The sequence below is a fragment of the Cherax quadricarinatus genome, chromosome 10, assembly GCF_038502225.1.
Source record: "Cherax quadricarinatus isolate ZL_2023a chromosome 10, ASM3850222v1, whole genome shotgun sequence".
In the NCBI taxonomy this organism is placed as follows: Eukaryota; Metazoa; Arthropoda; class Malacostraca; order Decapoda; family Parastacidae; genus Cherax; species Cherax quadricarinatus.
In genome coordinates, this window is record NC_091301.1 from 27,187,217 (window position 1) to 27,209,820 (window position 22,604).

The window sequence follows — 22,604 nt, forward strand, 5'->3', positions numbered from 1 at the left end:
CCTTGTGCACAAAACCTCCTTTACCCCCTCCCTCCAACCTTTCCTAGGAAGACCTCTACCCTGCCTTCCCTAAACCTCAGATTTATAAATTCTTCGTCATCCTATTTTGTTTCATCCTCTCTAAATGTCCACACCACTCCTCTACCCTCTGGATAATACTTTTAGTAATCCTGCACTTCCTCCTAATCTCAAAACTACAAATTCTCTGTATGTGCATACTATGTGGGTGCATGCCTGTGCATATGCACACACTGTATATATAAAGAAGTACCCTGACTTATTACGTTCTGAATTATGATGTTTTGCATTTATTTCAATGGCACTTTTAGAATCAATTAATTACTGAAAACAAGTGACTCACACTTACAACAGTGGGGACTAATTACAATAGCTTAAGAGTTCAAAAACACATTTATTTTATATTGTTTCTTATGGAAAATAGGCTGAGTATCTAACATTCAACCTATGAAGGATTTTCAGGAACACATTAGCATTGTAAGTTTGAGATGTACCATATATACAGTATAGACTTGGGTATATCCTACAGAGTACTCCACAGTGCCAGGTTGAGAGGATGGTGGTGTAAAACCTTGCTGCCTCAATAATTGACCACATACTACATACAAATGACACACAACAAGATCCAAGCAAACATATGAATGTATTTGGTAAAAACTAAGAAATACTATTTTGTAAATTTTGTTTATGTTTGGTGGGGTACCCTATAGTTTTACCAGATGTTAAAGTTGAAAATTCAGTTATGGTGTACCACCCTCACCCCCAAGGAGTTTGGGTTATGGAATTCAACTGTACATACATACACATTTATGTAAAGAAAGCATGGTGCCTCATTTTTATTGTAAATGTTAAAATTTGTTATGCTACTTTACAGTGTTTCTTTACTATAAATTTTGATGTACAGATATAAATTAACACAAATTTAATCATTTCTTACTTGTGCCAATATGTAGAACCAAAGTTGATGGATGCCAAATGCATGACCAAGTCCAAACATGCCACAGAAGATACCAGAAAATATCATGCCAAATGAGAGGAAGAGGCGCAGGTCAACCCTCTCAGCAATGATCCCACTGTTGATTACAAAGAAAGGTAATTATAACTACAGTTCTGAAAAATAAATAAAAAAATTAAATGGAAACACTTTAAAACATTATTATGAATGAATATTTATAAAGATGAAGGTAGTAGGTTGGTAGACAGCAACCACCCAGGGAGGTACTACAGTCCTGCCAAGTGAGTGTGAAGTAGAAACCTGTAATTGTTTTACATAATGGCAGAACTGCTGGTGTCTTTCTTCTGTCTCATTAACACGCGGATAACAAGTATCCCTTGCTACTTCTACTTACACTTCGGTCACACTACACATGCATATATATACACACACACACCTGGGTTTTCTTCAATTTTCTTAATGGTTCTTGTTACTCTTTAATTCCTCTTATCTCCATGGGGAAGTGGAAAAGAATTCTTCCTATGTAAGCCATGCATGTCATAAGAGGTGACTAAATTGCCAGGAGCAAGAGGCTAGTAACCCCTTTTCCTGTATACATTACTAAATTTAAAGAGAAACTTTCATTTTTAGGTCACCCTGCTTTGTTGGGATATGGCCAGCTTGTTAAAAAAAAAAATTATGAAGATGCACAAGGTAAATACTAAACGGATGGAATATAAAACACAGAATGGAAAAGATCTATATTCTTCAGCATCACTCAAAGATCCTCTGAAGCAGATGGCTTCTAAAGTCAGGTGAAGAGGATCTCTGACTGAAGCAGAAATATACAGATCCTCTCCACAGTTTTATTTTCTATCCATGTAGAATTTACCTGTTCACTTATTGGCATTTATGACACAGAATAACAAAACACAGATCCACAAATGCAAAATGGTTAAGTGAAGACATTTTAAACATTTCAGATTTTTTAATAAACTATGTCAATAAACAAAGAAGCTATATTCTACATATCTCACTCTCGCTCATCTACAATCTCACCGACTGAAACAGCAAACAGACTCAATGTTTTCTTCTCAATCATAAGAAAAAACCTAGCGAGCATAATCCCAACCTCAAACACCCCTCCAACAGACTACCTGACTGGCTCCTACCTGAATACACTATTCCCAGCTTCGACCAACCCAACAAAAGTCTCACTCAACATATTTTTTTTTTATTATCACACTGGCCGATTCCCACCAAGGCAGGGTGGCCCGAAAAAGAAAAACTTTCACCATCATTCACTCCATCACTGTCTTGCCAGAAGGGTGCTTTACACTACAGTTTTTAAACTGCAACATTAACACCCCTCCTTCAGAGTGCAGGCACTGTACTTCCCATCTCCAGGACTCAAGTCCGGCCTGCCGGTTTCCCTGAATCCCTTCATAAATGTTACTTTGCTCACACTCCAACAGCACGTCAAGTATTAAAAACCATTTGTCTCCATTCACTCCTATCAAACACGCTCATGCATGCCTGCTGGAAGTCCAAGCCCCTCGCACACAAAACCTCCTTTACCCCCTCCCTCCAACCTTTCCTAGGCCGACCCCTACCCCGCCTTCCTTCCACTACAGACTGATACACTCTTGAAGTCATTCTGTTTCGCTCCATTCTCTCTACATGTCCGAACCACCTCAACAACCCTTCCTCAGCCCTCTGGACAACAGTTTTGGTAATCCCGCACCTCCTCCTAACTTCCAAACTACGAATTCTCTGCATTATATTCACACCACACATTGCCCTCAGACATGACATCTCCACTGCCTCCAGCCTTCTCCTCGCTGCAACATTCATCACCCACGCTTCACACCCATATAAGAGCGTTGGTAAAACTATACTCTCATACATTCCCCTCTTTGCCTCCAAGGACAAAGTTCTTTGTCTCCACAGACTCCTAAGTGCACCACTCACTCTTTTTCCCTCATCAATTCTATGATTCACCTCATCTTTCATAGACCAATCCGCTGACACGTCCACTCCCAAATATCTGAATACGTTCACCTCCTCCATATTCTCTCCCTCCAATCTGATATTCAATCTTTCATCACCTAATCTTTTTGTTATCCTCATAACCTTACTCTTTCCTGTATTCACCTTTAATTTTCTTCTTTTGCACACCCTACCAAATTCATCCACCAATCTCTGCAACTTCTCTTCAGAATCTCCCAAGAGCACAGTGTCATCAGCAAAGAGCAGCTGTGACAACTCCCACTTTGTGTGTGATTCTTTATCTTTTAACTCCACGCCTCTTGCCAAGACCCTCGCATTTACTTCTCTTACAACCCCATCTATAAATATATTAAACAACCACGGTGACATCACACATCCTTGTCTAAGGCCTACTTTTACTGGGAAAAAATTTCCCTCTTTCCTACATACTCTAACTTGAGCCTCACTATCCTCGTAAAAACTCTTCACTGCTTTCAGTAACCTACCTCCTACACCATACACTTGCAACATCTGCCACATTGCCCCCCTATCCACCCTGTCATACACCTTTTCCAAATCCATAAATGCCACAAAGACCTCTTTAGCCTTATCTAAATACTGTTAAGATAAGATAAGATAAGATTTCGTTTGGATTTTTAACCCCGGAGGGTTAGCCACCCAGGATAACCCAAGAAAGTCAGTTCGTCATCGAGGACTGTCTAACTTATTTCCATTGGGGTCCTTAATCTTGTCCCCCAGGATGCGACCCACACCAGTCGACTAACACCCAGGTACCTATTTGCTGCTAGGTGAACAGGACAATAGGTGTAAGGAAACGTGTCGGAATTTCCACCCGCCGGGAATCGAACCCGGGCCCTCCGTGTGTGAAGCGGGAGCTTTAGCCACCAGACCACCGGGCCACACTTATATGTTTCACTGTAAACACCTGGTCCACACACCCCCTACCTTTCCTAAAGCCTCCTTGTTCATCTGCTATCCTATTCTCCGTCTTACTCTTAATTCTTTCAATTATAACTCTACCATACACTTTACCAGGTACACTCAACAGACTTATCCCCCTATAATTTTTGCACTCTCTTTTATCCCCTTTGCCTTTATACAAAGGAACTATGCATGCTCTCTGCCAATCCCTAGGTACCTTACCCTCTTCCATACATTTATTAAATAATTGCACCAACCACTCCAAAACTATATCCCCACCTGCTTTTAACATTTCTATCTTTATCCCATCAATCCCGGCTGCCTTACCCCCTTTCATTTTACCTACTGCCTCACGAACTTCCCCCACACTCACAACTGGCTCTTCCTCACTCCTACAAGATGTTATTCCTCCTTGCCCTATACACGAAATCACAGCTTCCCTATCTTCATCAACATTTAACAATTCCTCAAAATATTCCCTCCATCTTCCCAATACCTCTAACTCTCCATTTAATAACTCTCCTCTCCTATTTTTAACTGACAAATCCATTTGTTCTCTAGGCTTTCTTAACTTGTTAATCTCACTCCAAAACTTTTTCTTATTTTCAACAAAATTTGTTGATAACATCTCACCCACTCTCTCATTTGCTCTCTTTTTACATTGCTTCACCACTCTCTTAACCTCTCTCTTTTTCTCCATATACTCTTCCCTCCTTGCATCACTTCTACTTTGTAAAAACTTCTCATATGCTAACTTTTTCTCCCTTACTACTCTCTTTACATCATCATTCCACCAATCGCTCCTCTTCCCTCCTGCACCCACTTTCCTGTAACCACAAACTTTTGCTGAACACTCTAACACTACATTTTTAATCCTACCCCATACCTCTTCGACCCCATTGCCTATGCTCTCATTAGCCCATCTATCCTCCAATAGCTGTTTATATCTTACCCTAACTGCCTCCTCTTTTAGTTTATAAACCTTCACCTCTCTCTTCCCTGATGCTTCTATTCTCCTTGTATCCCATCTACCTTTTACTCTCAGTGTAGCTACAACTAGAAAGTGATCTGATATATCTGTGGCCCCTCTATAAACATGTACATCCTGAAGTCTACTCAACAGTCTTTTATCTACCAATACATAATCCAACAAACTACTGTCATTTCGCCCTACATCATATCTTGTATACTTATTTATCCTCTTTTTCTTAAAATATGTATTACCTATAACTAAACCCCTTTCTATACAAAGTTCAATCAAAGGGCTCCCATTATCATTTACACCTGGCACCCCAAACTTACCTACCACACCCCCTCTAAAAGTTTCTCCTACTTTAGCATTCAGGTCCCCTACCACAATTACTCTCTCACTTGGTTCAAAGGCTCCTATACATTCACTTAACATCTCCCAAAATCTCTCTCTCTCCTCTGCATTCCTCTCTTCTCCAGGTGCATACACGCTTATTATGACCCACTTCTCACATCCAACCTTTATTTTAATCCACATAATTCTTGAATTTACACATTCATATTCTCTTTTCTCCTTCCATAACTGATCATTTAACATTACTGCTACCCCTTCCTTTGCTCTAACTCTCTCAGATACTCCAGATTTAATCCCATTTATTCCCCCCACTGAAACTCTCCTACCCCCTTCAGCTTTGTTTCGCTTAGAGCCAGGACATCCAACTTCTTTTCATTCATAACATCAGCAATCATCTGTTTCTTGTCATCTGCACTACATCCACGCACATTTAAGCATCCCAGTTTTATAAAGTTTTTCTTCTTCTCTTTTTTAGTAAATGTATACAGGAGAAGGGGTTACTAGCCCATTGCTCCCGGCATTTTAGTCGCCTCATACGACACGCATGGCTTACGGAGGAAAGATTCTTTTCCACTTCCCCATGGACAATAGAAGAAATAAAAAGAACAAGAGCTATTTAGAAAAAGGAGAAAAACCTAGATGTATGTATATATATATATGCATGTGCGTGTCTGTGAAGTGTGACCAAAGTGTAAGTAGGAGTAGCAAGATATCCCTGTTATCTAGCGTGTTTATGAGACAGAAAAAGAAACCAGCAATCCTACCATCATGCAAAACAGTTACAGGTTTTTGTTTCACAGTCATCTGGCAGGACGGTAGTACTTCCCAGGGTGGTTGCTGTCTACCAACCTACTACCTAAAAAACAAAGCAGGAGATTTAAATACTTTTCAACCTTTTATGTACAAAAAAGCTTAAGTGTTGTCACCAATTCTCGCAATTCTCAAAATAGCGAGGGTCACCCCGATCCACAGAGGAGGAGATCAAGCAGACCTGAATAACTACAGGCCCATATTTAACTTATCCCCTCTCTCTAAAATCTTTGAAAAATTAATTCATAGGCAGATCCATTCCTACCTCATCTCCCACAACATACTCAACCCCTGTCAGTTTGGATTCAGGCCCAATAAAAACACGAATGATGCTATTATACACATGCTAGAACTAATATACGCCGCTCTCGAGTAAAAAGAAGTACCACTGGGAATCTTCATTGATTTACGTAAAGCTTTTGGTACAGTTGACCATGATTTGTTGCACATAAAATTAACACACTATGGTATAAGAGGGCACTCCCTCAATTACCTAAAGTCATATAATTGCAACAGAAGCCAATATGTGTAAACACAACCAATTACAGTCGGTGTCCCGCAGGGATGTGTCCTTGGCCCACTTCTCTTTCTCAATAACATCAATGACCAACCGAATGCATCTCAACTACTCGAACCTACATTATTTGCAAACGACACTACCTATGTTTTCTCTCACCCAAGCCCAGTCATACTAGCCAACACTGTAAATGCTGAATTACAGAAAATATCTATCTGGATGATGACTAACAAGCTTACTCTCAATACTGACAAAACCTATTTCATTCAATTTGGAAAAAGAGCTACAAATGTTCCACTTAACAATGATAAACGGATCACCTGTCACAAGACTCACAGAGGGAAAATTCCTAGGAATCCACCTTGACAGTATCTCATCTATGGAATTTGTGCATGGGGTTCAACAACAATAAACCATCTCAGACCACTAATAGCACAACAAAAGGCTGCAGTCAGAATGATAAATTCCCACTCCACACAGCATACTCCACCAATATTCAACTATGGTAGGTGAAGATGTAGTACCAGCTGTCCCAGCTCTAAGTCAATTAAAGCGGTCTATGGGAGCCTATAAGGGGCGCCTGAGCAAAGCATGTGAGGAGTGTCGTACGGTCAGGCAAGACCAGGACGTAGACTGGGAGGAACTAGAGAATTGCCTGAAACCTTTGGAGCAAAGACTGGAGGCCTTTGAGAGATCATTTATCCTTTATGAGACAGAGGCCTATACTACAGGTGAGTCTGAATATACAGTCGAAGTAGCAAGGAAAGACTATGACGAACGAAGGGCAGAGTGTAAAGCAGAGATGAGACTCTGCAGGCAGTTAATAAAGACTTTGAAGGCTGGTACAGCAGGGGGAGCGAATGTTTCAAGGAACACGAACAACAGCATGCCTGTTAATGTGTTGCCCAGATTGCCCCAGTTGAATTTACCAACGTTCGACAGAACCTTAACAGAGTACATTGCTTTCTGGGATCAGTTTAAAGCCCAGATAGATGACAGAGACGATTTGTCAGATGCCGTCAAATTACAATATTTACATTCACAGCTCAAGGGTAAAGCCTTGGACTTGGTCCGGTATTACCAAACCACCGACACCAATTACCAACATGCCAAAGACCAATTAAAGGACATGTTTGGCAACACTGAGGAGATAAAGGTAGCTATACTTTATCGGTTGTTGGATCTAGAGGCTTGTCGCCATGACCGTCAGAGCCTAGAGAAGTTCCGAATCGAAGTTATGAGTTTGACGAATAGTCTTAAAGATTTACATGATTGGGGTAAGTCGGAATGGTTCATCAGTCAGGTGATTCAGAGGAAACTGGCTGGCACTACAGTGCACGAGTTGCACTTAAAATATCGGACGAACCGGTTCACGATACAACAGATCGTTGAGGGGTTGGGAGATCTCGTTTCTCATTTGAGTATAGGTGTGAGAGAAGAGTCACCACCATCGCCACATAAAAACCCAGACAGTCACTCAAAGATCTCGAGAGATCAGTCTAAAGCTCGTATGACTAACGTTGGAGTGTACTATGGTAAAGAAGTGTCTAAGGTAAGAACCTCTAAGCAGAACCTCAGAGGTACTCATGCCAGAATATGCGTGTTCTGCGAAGGCGAACACGCTAGCACGAGTTGCCCGGAGTATACAACACTGAGCAGTAGGCAACAGAGACTAAGGGAGTTGAGACTCTGCTTCAAGTGTTGTGGGGAACACTTTGCGAGAGACTGTGGCACCCAGCTCAGCGAGTGTCGAGTCTGTTGCAAAGGTAAGCACCATACTGCACTATGTCCCAATAATTTAAGGGAACCCCAAGCAAGTAGGGATATCTCTCAGGTAGAGATAGAAAGTGAGTCTGAGCCTGAAATGGTAGCCAGCGTGATTAGTGGGAGTGAAGTCTCTAATCTGAGTGAGAATCACGGAGGTGCTGCCCTACCTACAGTCATGGCAAAGGTTGTGAATGGGCACAGGTCCGAAACAACCCGATTATTCTTTGACCCAGGAGCACAAGTATCCTTGATAACAAAGAAGTTGGTGGCTAAATTAAAGTTGAAGGCCACAAGGAAAGTTAGTATGATGCTGGGAGGGGCTTTAAGTCAGGTCCCACCCAAATCTTATGATGTGGTGGATGTCACAGTCAAATTAGGTGGACATCGCAGAGACATTACAGCCTTGGTGGTAGAGACGCTACCCACGACAATTACAGCGAGAGGTCTTGCTGCAGCAGCTAAGCGATTGAAAGACCTTGATGTGAAGCTGGCAGACCAGGGAATTACCACTGACACAGTCAGAAATGTAGGTATCCTGGTGGGAGCCAATCATATAGATGACTTCCTGTCTACACGACGGACGTTTAAGGAAGGAATTGGTTTATACAGATCCCCAGTAGGATACATCATAGGCGGCAGGATTCCACCTGAATTCCCTGCCACGCCAAATAGAGGAGAAGCTGTCCCCATGATAGTTGGGGGAGTAGTGATAATGAATACCAGTATACACGATGATGAACCGCCAGGGAAGCTGAACCAGGTAGGGAGTGACGAACACTCGGCCACCTTGGGAAAACACTTTTACAGGGTACGTAAAGAGGGAGATAGATTGCCTTTAAATCCAGGGAACCTCGTAACAGTGGGAGGAAAGGCTACCAAGGTGTGTGGGCCACTGGGTGGGAAAGTACGGAGCCGCTCAGTCAAGGCTAGACATACGAAAGACGTTAAAGTTAAAGCAAAGGGTGCTAAGACCACCGGAACCAACAAGTTTACACCCCCAGAGGTCCACACAGGGGAAACTGGATGGTTGAAGTTAGACCGGAGTCTGCTCGACGAGAGTGGCCGGACGGCACTCATGTCCAGGGTCCGCTGTGGGGGCTCGCGGAAGGTGAACTTGATTTAGACTTAGCGCCTACCTTCGCCGGCGGGAGGATGTGGAAATTTATTTGGTCCCTAAAGTTCCACAGGACCGATCCGACATGGCTGTAATGGAACGGCTGAGCTGGGTGGCCCTTAAACCCTCCCAAACAAACACATTTCTCTAGTTGGCGTGGATTGTTGGTAGGCATTTATTTAATTTATAGATTTACCCTTCAGGGAAGGAGTAGGTAGTTTTACTGTTAGTACACTAATATTAGGTTTACTAAGGCAACTGTAGATAATAATAATGTAGACCTAAGACCTTAACATAGGTAGTAATAGGCCGATAATGTAGGCAAACACTAGGATAAGTTAGCTAGGGAGAACTGGCAGCCCTAGATTAAACGAAGAGATGAGGGTCTGGAAAAGAGACCAGCTCGTTCTTCTTAAGACAGACACCAACTGGACAAGACGTGCCGTGATCAGCAGACGGCGCCCCCCACGTGTCTTCACATTTGAGACCTGGGGAAATCTGGTAGAGGCACCTCGATGTACCGTAGATGACCTCCGTCAGGCCCATACAGTAAGACAAGACCTCCACTTTATCTCGTAGATTTCTGGCCAGTGTCTGGGGAGAATCGTGAGTGAGTTTGATCTGTGGGCCCGGTGTGCAACAGGCAGTGCATGCCCAGTAAGTACCAGTGTCTCAGGGCAGTCTGGAAGCTAGTGTCCGTGTCTGCATAGTTATACTAGGGGATACATACCCTCTTGGATATAGGAATTTCTGGGGTGCAGGCAGGACACTAATAACAATTGAATATTGCAGGAATTAAGGCTCCCGGTTGCACGTGGTTTCTGAGGGAAAGTCCAAAGGGGCTAAGGCTAAGCTTAGGGAAGTTGAAGATCAGGATATATGCTGCAACACCAAGTAAGTTAGTCCTTTATACGTGCATGCAGGCGAGTTTCTTGCAACAGCAATCATTTGTGAAAATCTGTCCTATAAGCCACTTGTGAGGCTGAGGTACCCACCTCAGAGCTCGGTGTCAACAGAGTTTGCCAGGGTAGGAGACTCACTTGGAGGCAGTCCACACAAATTTTCACACCCACTCTAATCTTGCCACCCTCAACATCATTGTTAACGAGGAGCTGCTCAAAATATCGACTTGGATGACAGCCAATAAACTTACACTTAACACTGGCAAAACCTACTATATTATGTTTGGTAGCAGAGCAGGCGTTGCGCAACTTAACATTAAGATCGACAACACTCTAATTGCCAGACATAATGAGGGCAAATTCCTTGGCCTATACCTCGACAACAACCTAAATTTCAGCACCCATATCCAACGCACAAAAAAGTATCCAAAACGGTGGGGATCCTCTCCAAGATACGATACTACGTACCACAAACTGCCCTTCTCACGCTATACCATTCACTTATATATCCATACCTCACCTATGCTATCTGTGCTTGGGGTTCAACTGCAGCAACACACCTAAAGCCAATAACAACCCAACAAAAAGCCGCAGTAAGAATAATCACTAAATCCCATCCCTGGCAACACACCCCCCACTCTTCATAGATCTAAACTTACTCCCTGTACAGAACATCCACACTTACTACTGTGCAATCTGTATCTACAGGACCTTAAATTCCAATATTAACCTTGACCTAAAATGCTTTCTTGATAGTTGTGACAGGACCCACAGGCATAACACCAGACACAAACATCTCTATGACATTCCCCGTGTTCGACTAAACCTTTACAAAAATTCAATGTATTTCAAAGGACATAAAATCTGGAACACCCTACCTGAAAGCTCTAGAACTGCAGACACATTCATCACTTTCAAAACTACAGGTAGAAAACATCTTATCTCCCTGATACACCCCGACAACTAACTACATGATAACCACCTGGTGGTTCACAATTACACTCACTCACCCACTGACTATAAACACAGAAATACTAATCTTAATCTTAAAATAATAAATCCTAACTAGTCATAAGTTTGCCTATGATACTCCAATATAGACACTTTGTATTGTGCCAAAACAAAAGCATTCACATTGCTAAACTCACAAATTATGATGTAGTCACTTAGCCTTAATACCATAATCTGTAAGGATTTAATGTTAAGAATTAATCTAAGTCTGCCCAAAATGCCTAGCCATGCTAGGTGTCCTAGTGGCCCCCTCTGTAATTAGTATTTTATAACATGTAAACCACACAATACCCAAAACCTGTAAACCCCACATTGTAACCCTTATAGAGAATAAACTTGAATTGAACTTGAATTGAATTTAGATTATGCTGCACAGTTCTGGTCACCGTATTACAGAATGGATGTAAAAGGACCAGAAAACGTACAGAGGAGAATGACAAAGTTGATCCCATGTATCAGAAATCTTCCTTATGAGGATAGACTGAGGGCCCTGAATCTGCACTCTCTCGAAAGGCGTAGAATTAGGGGGGATATGATTGTGGTGTATAAATGGAAAACAGGAATAAATAAAAGGGATGTAAATAGCGTGCTGAAAATTTCCCGCCAAGACAGGACTTGCAGCAATGGTTTCAAGTTAGAAAAATTCAGATTCAGGAAGGATATAGGAAAGCACTGGTTTGGTAATAGAGTTGTGGATGAGTGGAACAAACTCCCGAGTACAGTTATAGAGGCTAAAACGTGTAATTTTAAAAATAGGTTAGATAAATACATGAGTGGGTGTGGGTGGGTGTGAGTTGGACCTGACTAGCTTGTGTTACTAGGTCTGATGCCAAGCTCCTTCCTTAAGTGGAAGTGACCTGACTAGGTGGGTCATTGAGCTAATCCAAGTGGGGGGACATGGACCTGCTTTGCATGAGTCAGTAGGCCTGCTGCAGTGTTCCCTCTTTCTTATGTTCTTAGCCTCAGTATACCAAAAGTAAATGCTCAGAGTACAATAAATTCTCATACTTTAATGTAAATATTTTAATGCAAATGTTAAGAACTTATATTTGACATAAGTGTAACCTATTGTATAATTAGTGCAACTTGATCAAACTATGTTTTGTATGTCTAGAGTTAAGTAATCAGTAATCTGTTAAGTTTAGACTGCCCATAATGCCAAGGCATGATAGTGGCTCTCTTTGCACCACAAATCATTGTAACCCTCACTGTAAACTACCTATGTATATAAACTTCCTACAACTGTAAACTTGCAAGGAATGAAAAAAATTCTAATTCTAATGAACATTCAAAGATAATTTCTATTAATCAATGTGAACCCTTTATTAACATTTCTTAATGCCTCTCAATGCTGTTCATTAGTAATAGTCATCATAGAAGCCCTTCTAGCAGCACTTTCTAAACATATCTTTCTAGTGTGCTCACCTTGCCAGTAAGTAACCTCTTTCTAAAATAATGCCTTTTTTTTCATGACCAATAACAAAATTAATCTTCAACAAAACATCAAGCAAGTCGAGAGTCTAGTCTTATAATAAACTGCGGTATCAACAATATGATAACCATATTTCTTAAGGGATGGACCAGTAACCCAGCAGAAGGCCTCAGTCAGACGACCAAAAGCTCCAGCTGTAGGTTATCATATGACTAAGACCCATGTCAGGAAACACTTGTCCCATTTCCTCACAAACCTTAGCTAACCTAACAATACAATAAAAACAACCATTGTTTCTGACAATATTTTGGAAAATTCCAATATTATTAAGTAAAGTCTATGGAAAGGAACTTTAAAATTACAAAGAGTAAAATACATAATGCAATTTTTGTAATAAAAACTTCAAGAAGCAAGCTTCTTTTAGTTCTTGAAGAATCACTCAGGGCAAGTTCCTTCCTGACTGGTTACTGAAGAATGATTCAGAGAGATTCCTTCCTATATGGTCACTGAGCAATGACATGAAGCAAGTTCTTTCCCTATTAGCTACTGAGGAATTATTTGAGGCAGGCTCCTTCCTACCTTATTGCTTAATGAGGAACGATTTAAGGCAAACTCCTTTACTGGTTACTGAGGAATGATTCAGAAGCGAGATCCTTCCCTGTAAGTTCTAGAGGAACAACTTGATTCTGGAAAGCATCTTCCCTACTGGTTATCAAGGTATGATCAAGAAGAAAGTTTCTTCTCTATTGGTTCCTAAGGGATGACTTGAGGCAAGCTCCTTTCTCTTTTGGTTAATGAGGAATCATTCAGAAGCAAGCTCCTTCCACCCCACCTTTATTTTTACACTGAGGGGTAATTCTGGATATATTCCTTTCTCTTAAGTTTTTGAGAGATGACTCATTACAGGCCCACAGATAGATAATGTGAAAGAAAACAATCCAGTTTCAATTACTTGATCACTATATTTAATGCCAGAGGTATTTAATTCATCCTGAAGAGACTGGTCCCAAACCTGCACACTGAAATACAAGAGACTTAGCAGACAGTGCAAAGTGCCTCCAATAAAAAAACAATGCAACAAGTACACTAAGAGAAAACTCGACGAGTGTCAGAGGTCCCAGTCTTTTCACCATCTTCCCTCCGTGAATGAGGGGAATTACCAACAAACCTCTGGCTATCTTCAAGAGGGAAATTGACAAGTTCCTCAAATCAGTTCCTGACAAACTGGGACGTGGCTCATACACTGAACTGTGAGAGGCCCAGCAGTAACAGCCTGGTTGATCAGGTCTTGATCCACCAGGAGGTCTGGTTTGGAACTGGGTCTGGTTTGGACACTGGCTCCTGGAAAAAGCCTTCAGGTAGTTGCACAGTGGAGAAAATATCACCTCATAAAACACCATTAGCATTACTAAAACAAAATTGTTGTCAAAACTGTGAACCACCACAGCATGAGCTGTAAGCCAGCAAATTGCTCAGTCCTTTATAACCTTTTGATACTATACTATATTTCTTAATTTTTTCCCCAGAGCTATGACATCTATTATTACGAAAACTTTCTACTGCAAAATGGTCTTGGTTCCACTGTTTTCAAATTAGTTGTTTGTATCATAACTAAAAGAACTAAAGTACATTTACCACATCTGTTTATGGAAAACCTTCATTTACAAAGATTTTTTCTTCAGTAGCACCTATTCAATTTAGATGTACAGCAATTATATCCCTTGTTATTAGAGCTTACAAGATAAGTTCAAATTACAGTGGACCCCCGCTTAACAATCACCTCCCAATGCGACCAATTATGTAAGTGTATTTATGTAAGTGCGTTTGTACGTGTATGTTTGGGGGTCTGAAATGGACTAATCTACTTCACAATATTCCTTATGGGAACAAATTCGGTCAGTACTGGCACCTGAATATACTTCTGGAATGAAAAAATATCGTTAACCGGGGGTCCATTGTATATTATGCTTTCACTGTGAAATAAAAATTCTTAAATCAGTGCAAGTACACTGTATTTAAAATATTGTTCCCAGACAGATTTATTGATACTGCACTCACAGAGGATAACTACTTACTGTAAAAAATTTTTATTAAATTTTAGAGTCTATTGTTGCTGTAGAGAAAAAAAAAACATGTTTGTATAAGTCTACCATTTATTGGTACAACAACAGTTATACTGCATATGAGTACATATATCAGAAATCAATTAAATAAATTACTCAGAAGAGTTCTACTACCAGTACTTTCCAAAAGTGATACTAAGCAATAATTTCATGTTAAAACTGGTTTTATAAGTTCAAGGATTTGATCCCTAACTGTCTGCAGTTATCTTTGGTTTATCAACTCACTGCAAGTGCATGAGATATAAGTATCAGTACTGTACATCAGTAATGTGACAAGACAGCTTAGGGGGGCTGTAGGGCAAATTTCGTAACTCGTTTATTTACCGTCCGATTTTCTCCAGTTTTGGTGCACAAGACAAAGTGTTCTCACTCTTTCTTGAAAATATTTATAAAAAATATACCTCAAACAACAACTGAGAAAAGACTGATTTACTGAAAATGCCCTCTGGGGTGATGTCATTCTTATATGGGGCTACGTAAGGTTGTTTGGACACTTGGTGCCGAGAGAACAATGCTAATACTAATTCAGACCGTTATATTTCCCTCTAAATACCTTATCGTTATTTCACAAAAAAATAAAGTTTGTTAGTTTCTGGAATATGGCAAAAAAATCTGCCCTTTACTCCCACATAACTCCCGAAGTATTTGGAATATTTACAAAAACTCAACGGTCAAAATAAGAGAAATCATTATTCTACAATATCTGTGAATATTATTCCATTTAATTAAGTAATAAAGGAACCACTTCGAATTATAGGTGAATAAGTTACTTCCGAGATATCGGCCGGGAACGCCGGCCGGCCCCCGTCTCCAAAAAAAAAAAAAAAAAAAAAATTCGCGAAAATCGCGTTTGTTTGGGTGTATTTCTTAGTAAACTGATGTTCTAGTGCAGTTAGCCTCTAAACACCGTTTTCTCTTACTCAGAGACGATAGGGTGACCAGTTACACTTTTATATCGAAATATTCCCGATAATCTCTGGGCCATATTATGGCCTATTTTATTCAGTCTAGAGTATATAACATGTTTGTATGTTATTTAGAGTGTTTATTATATCATATTAGATCAATTCTGATAGACAAATAAGCCGTAGAGTTGATATATAAGCTGATATAAGCGTAATAATGGGCGATTCCTGGCTGGCACTTCGAGCGCTGGAACACTGCTGATCATTCCCGTCTGGTTCCCGGTTGTCTCTAAGTCCGCGGATAAGTCCCACCTACTGTTTTATGATGCCAAATAGTCAGTTATTATTTTAGAAAGAATAATGCAAGAAAAGGCGATAAAAAACAAGAAAATAACTCCAAAAAATATATAGGCTGTGAGCAGACTCGCTACCAACATCGCCGTCACCATACCTGATATAAATGACTATAATTTCTTGTAGAAACGTCGTAGAACATTCATTCTGGTACCATTGTGTTGCCAAAGAGTTGAGCTATTTTTCAGTATATATAACTCAATATCCATATTTTTTCGATTTTTTGGTGAGCGCGCGCGGAAAATTGCCCTACAGCCCCCTTAAGGCTTGAATTGTTCAACAATGGCTGCCTTTATCTTGTCAATAATCAAGCTATTTATTACAAAAAATTTTAATAGCTACTGCAAACAATATTGTGTATCTAAAACTCATAGCAGTGTTGAATAAACAGAATCATCCATAAACATTCCAAACTACAAATGCAATTTTTGTTTTACCTGATAAACATGCCAGCAGCATAGGCAAATAAGAAAGATGAATCAACAGTGCCCAATAGTGTTGCTGAATCGTCACCATCTGAGGAAAAGAATAATGGAATGTTTCATAGAAACTGAATAATATGGTCAGTAACTGTAATGAGTGACATATGGCACTGAACACAGCAAAAGGTTTGTAACATGGTCTGAAATGTGTACAGATGCAGTGAATTTTTTTTAAATGTGGGCTCCAAACAAGGCACAATGAATTACCAAATGATTCCTGACACCTAAACATAAAAACAGTTTTAACAACAGGCTCACATAAGGAAGAAAAAACAGATGTAAGAGAGTTGGATAGAGTAAGGGGAATATGGACAAGGAGGTGGCAAAAGAGAAAGATGAGGTAAGGGAGGATAAGTGAGAAGGATAATGATGAGGAGGAGGAGGTTAGGAAGGACACGAGGGAGGAGAAAGTGATGGGAAAAGGTGAGGGAAGAAAAAGAAAGGAAAGAAAAGAAAGGGAAAGGAAAAGGAGGAGGGGAGAAAAAGACGTGAAGGAAAAAAGTGTATAATAGTTGAAGTCATTGTGGTAGTAATAACAATAGTAGTACATGTATAGGTACACTAGCTCAAAATAAAGCTATACAAAATAAGTTGCATAATTTATATACAAAATGCTTGAAAAAATGTGTAAATTAACTATATTAGCAGTAACTATTACAGCTTACCAAAGGGCTTCCAGTCACACCAGTGGGAATCATTTGTCTGAAATGGAGAAGTCATGTTCGAGCAGTTCTGGTTGAGGACATTCTTCACAACAGATATAGGCTTTCGGGAAAGATGGTAGGAGCAGTATGTCAAGTAGGTCAAAATCCACATCCATGTTGAATATCTAGAGAACATGAAAAAATAAGCATCTCAGTGGATTTAAATACATAACAGGAACTGGAGACATAGCCAAAGTTAAGTAAAACATTCATAAAATGTTACTTCTGTATATTTCTAACTTGAGTAGATGCAATTTGTATTACTCAAATTATTGTTACTGTATTATAATCATAGGGAAGCACTGAACCTATTGAAGTCATATAGAACCTGAGAAACAGGAGGTAATATAAATTGCTTATTATACAGTGGAACCTCAGCTTACGAGTTTAATCCGTTCCACGACCTTGCTCATATCCCGATCTGCTCGTACGCTGAGTCAATTTTCCTCATTTAAATTAACTGAATTGTCATTAATCCGTTCCAGTGGAATTCCTACTTTGGGGGAGCAAGACAAATATACTTCAATATGATGCTAATATCCACTCTACAGCTCATTTATCTATCACAATTCATCTATTATGACATAATAAACAATATAAATAACACAGAAACCTGATATATACTCTAGAATTAATAAAATGTGTCATTATGTAACAAGTGGTGGTGGCCATTCCCTACCTCAAGCAGCCGCCTTGTTGTGAGTCAGCGGGGGTGACCTCCCACCATCCCCTGCCATTCTCCGACACTCCCACCACCACCATCCCAGACACCACCATCCCAGACACCACCATCCCAGCTTCGTGAATACATTTTCAGTTCCACCTCTTTCCTACAAGCTAGCTGTGTTTGTGAATTGTGTTTTGATGTTTTAATTACCATACCTTGTATCTGCCAAGCAATCATGACACCCAGTAGGCATACCAGTGTTGCTGACTTACTGAATGACTTACTGAGTGACTTACTGACTTGACTGATTGAATGACTTGACTGACTTACTAAATGACTTAAAGTTAGACTTTTTCACTGAAGAGGAGCCTGAAATGGTGTCTAGAGCAGCTGATGCCTTACCATCAGTTGTATAATGTACTGCAGGGTAAAATAGAACAGAAATCCATTACAGAATTTATGCACACTCCAGTACAACCATCAACTTCAGTACCAGAACCTCTACCATCCACCTCAGCCCAGTAGGACCACAACATAACTCTCCACTCTCTTCACAATCATCCACAAACACCAGACCCACAATTTAAGGTAAGAAATACTACTATTTCTGTTGCAATTATAGTCTTAAGCAGTAAAAACAACATAATACATCAAGACAATGAACTACAATTTTATATTCACTTTTATTTTTGCAAGATCTGGAGGTCTAAAAAAAAGTTGTTTGAGGGGGAAGCTCATATCCTGATTTTTTGTTCATATCCAGAAACAAAAAATTGACTGATCGACTGCTTGTATCCTGAAAAATTTGTATGGTGGGGCACTCGTAAGCCAAGGTTCCACTATATGGTGGACCCTTGGCTTACGAGTGCCCCAACTGCTCCCAACACCACCAATTATGTTAGTGTATTTTTGTAAGTGCTTTTGTAAGTGTATTTTTGGGGATCTGAAACAGATTAATCTAATTTACATTATTCCTGAAGAGAAGAAATTCGTTCAGTAACAGCACTTAAACAGCCGTCTGGAACAAAATAAGTTTTAAACTCAAGGGTCCACTTATACCTCTGTATATAACTTACCTGCTAAAATAAACAAAGAAAAAACTCTCCAAAATCAGAACTTCAGATGCCTCACTCTGTTTTATGCCTTTTTCCATGGTTTTTACCTTGGTAACAAGTCTCATACAGGAAAGGGTGGTAGAGATGCTATAGCTATGTGCCTTCTAGTCCACATGATCACTCACCACCCCTCACCATACCCATACAACACAATGGTCAGGTGACCTCACTTCCACAAAGCTAAACCTGACCCTGACATACAGTACTGCATATTTAACCCCTTGACTGTCGCAACCCCCAATCCTGAGGTGTCTCCTGGTGTCACAAAATTAAAAAAAAAAAAAAAAAAAAAATTCTTATGAAATGATAGAGAATCTTATCCCGATTGTAATGACACCAAAAAAAAAAATAAATGTGATGGAAAACTGATGGAATTACGGTCTCGCGAAGTTAGTGACCTCGGCGATATTTACAAATCGGCGATTTCGCCCACTTTGAGCCCTATTTTCGGCTAATTCCATTGTTCCAGTCGACCAAACTCATAGCTATTTCTTTAGAACTCCATTTTTTCTATCTATTGAGTACAAGAAACTGCCCATTTACCAATTTCAACTACCCAATAACGTGGTCAGAGATTTGCAATTTGGCCAATTTCACAAAAATTAAAAAATATGACAATTTCAAAATAAGGTCCAGAATGAACAATGCAGACATTCCTCGCTCTAAAATAACATTTTCTTTGTTCATCTGTCATGTCTCTAGGCCCCTCTGATATTACTCTTGCTTTCTATTTTGAATTTTTATTCACACAAAAAAATAGAAGATTTACTATTATGCAGACTACTGCAATACTGTAATAATTGTATAAATAACATCAACCCATTCATGACTGCATATCAGAATGGCTAGTTGGACATTTATTGGACAATGACATCATTTGTTTACTTTTGAACATTGGCAAAAATCAAACATTTCCCCTACTTTGAGCTCCATTTCCAGTTTCTTTTTATAGTAAAATCAATCAAAATCACCTTTATTTTTATAATATGTTTACCCCTCTATCAAATGAGACCAAGAAAACGAGAATACAACCATAAATACTATACGAAAATAGACCACAAAGTCGGCATTTTAATTAAAAAAAAACGGTCGGAGTTTTTTTTTTTTCTAATTATGCACTGCGTGCTCCAGGATTTTTTTTATATGGTGCACACTGACCACACAGACCCATTCTCTCACATGTGGGCCTACCAGCTTTCTCCTGCTTGATTTGAAGCCGCTAGAATTTATGAGTATATATACATCAAACACGGTACCTCGTAAGACGTATATATACGGCCGCGACAGTCAAAGGGTTAAGCCTGACTATCTTCAGTGAACTACTTATCAGTCTGCAGATCAACCTAAATGAGATTTTCACAAGCAAGACTCGGTACACAGTTAACATCTCCAAAATTTCTGATACTGCCCTATCTTTAGTAGACTTTGAAGAAGCCATTGACAGCATGCTCATGCATTCAGCTTGCAAACATCCCCACCCTTTATTAATCTATGCAGAATTGATGTACAGTACATTATTATTATTATTGAAAGAAAGTGCTAAAACTACTATGTACAGTACAGTGAATTATAGAGGTGTTTTTAACACTATTTTTGAAGTAAATGGCCGAGAGGGACCTTTTAGCCTCTTCTGGGAAGAGGTTCCAAATTTTAGGACTTTTTATTTACAGAAGAGTTCCTTGACAGACTGAGTCAAATACATGGTATATCAAAGAGATATATACACTGTACTTGTTTAAAGTACGTAGTGTGTCTGTGTGCTATTGCAACTGTCCAGGAAGTCAGTGATGGGTTGATATAACCATTAAGTGCCCCATATATGTAGTATACAGAGTAGTAGGTGTGAATGTTTCAAATAATGAATAAATTTAAACTTTTGAATAGTGGGATGGAGGTTGTCTGGAATCATATCGAGCAATCATCCTAATCTGTGATTTTTGTTACCTGATATTATTCAACATATGCTTTCAGGAATCAATGCTGCCTCAGATCTGTCCTAGACCAGGACTCCAGATGGATCAAGGCCAAATCAACTGTAGAATTTTAGTAATTTAGTAATTTGAGCATACATACAGAGGTACAAAAAAATACAGGTAAGAGCAGCATGCCAAAGCCACTTATATGCATAGCATTACGGGCTGGCTTAAAATTAACTTAAGATTAACTAAGCAATGATGAAATCAGTGATAAGACAATACTGTAAACAGATAACTATAAAGCACAAATGAGTATTACAAAGACAGGTCATATGGTTGCATGCATTGCTGTACATTCAGTAGAATGGAGTATTCAGTTAGGTAGTGTATTTAAAAAATAACAAAGTTAGACTGGGTCCTAGGTTTAACATTTATGTGATATTATTGTGAGAAACATTTAGGATATACAATTTATAAGGTTCAGTTATTCAGTATTTATTTGGTTTTGGGTGAGTAAGTGATCTTTGAGAAGAGACTTGAATTTATAAAAAGGTAGTGTTTCTTTTATATTTACAGGTAATGAATTCCAGATTTTAGGGCCTTTTATGTGCATTGAGTTTTTGCATAGCGTGAGATGGACACGAGGAACATCAAAGAGTGAACTGTGCCTTGTGTTATGGTCATGTGTTCTGCTGAGGTTGGCAAGGAGATGTTTGAGGGGAGGGTTAATATCAGAGTTAAGTGTTCTATGTATGTAATAGGTGCAATAATAAGTATGGATGTTTTGTATGGTGAGTAGGTTGAGTGTTTTGAATATTGGTGGAGTGTGCTGCCTGTAGTGAGAATTTATCATCATTCTAACTGCAGCCTTTTGTTGGGTAATAGTGGTCTGAGATGGTTAATTGTTGTTGAGCCCCATGCACAAATTCCATAGGTGAGATAGGGGTAAATAAGAGAGTGATAAAGGGCCAGGAGGGCTGACTGTGGAGCATAGTACCGTATCTTCAATAGTATGCCTACAGTCTTGGAAATTTTCTTAGAAATTTGTTGTATATGTGTATGAAATCTGAGTCTATTATCAAGGTGGATTCCTTTGAATTTTCCCTCTGTTAGCTTTGTGATAGGTGATCCGTTTATCGTTATGTTAAGAGGGACATCTGTAGCTCTGTTACCAAACTGAATGAAGTAGGTTTTGTCAATGTTTAGTGTAAGTTTGTTAGTCCTCATCCAGGTAGATATTTTCTGTAATTCGGTATTTACAGTATTGGCTAGCGTGACTGGGCTCGGGTGAGAGAAGACGTATGTAGTGTCATCTACAAATAGTGTGGGTTTGAGTAATTGCGAAGCATTTGGTAGGTCATTTATGTATAGGAGAAAGAGAAGAGGGCCAAGGACACTTCCCTGTGGGACACCAACTGTAATTGGTTGTGCGGAAGAGCTTGCCCCATTTGCGCACACATATTGGCTTCTGTTGCTGAGATATGACTTGAGGTAGTTGAGGGAGTGCCCTCTTATACCATAGTGTGACAATTTTACGTGGAGCAAGTCATGGTCAACTGTATCAAAAGCTTTACGTAA

At 39.7% G+C, this 22,604-nt stretch overlaps 1 protein-coding gene across 5 annotated transcripts in view; it reads right to left on the minus strand.

The window, feature by feature from the left end:
* The window catches only part of MFS16 (major facilitator superfamily transporter 16), a 168,800-nt gene that overhangs the window by 125,342 nt on the left and 20,854 nt on the right, over positions 1-22,604 (minus strand). For 4 of the 5 annotated variants that reach the window (XM_070083733.1, XM_070083737.1, XM_070083732.1 and 1 more), the window contains exons 2-4: positions 17,290-17,453; positions 16,580-16,658; positions 956-1,091 (exon numbers count right to left, since the gene is read on the minus strand). In XM_070083733.1, coding sequence (XP_069939834.1) covers positions 956-1,091; positions 16,580-16,658; positions 17,290-17,453 — 379 coding nt within the window. Of the gene's footprint in view, positions 1-955; positions 1,092-16,579; positions 16,659-17,289; positions 17,454-21,054; positions 21,087-22,604 lie in introns of those variants that run through there. The other variant, XM_070083734.1, reaches the window with a different exon arrangement.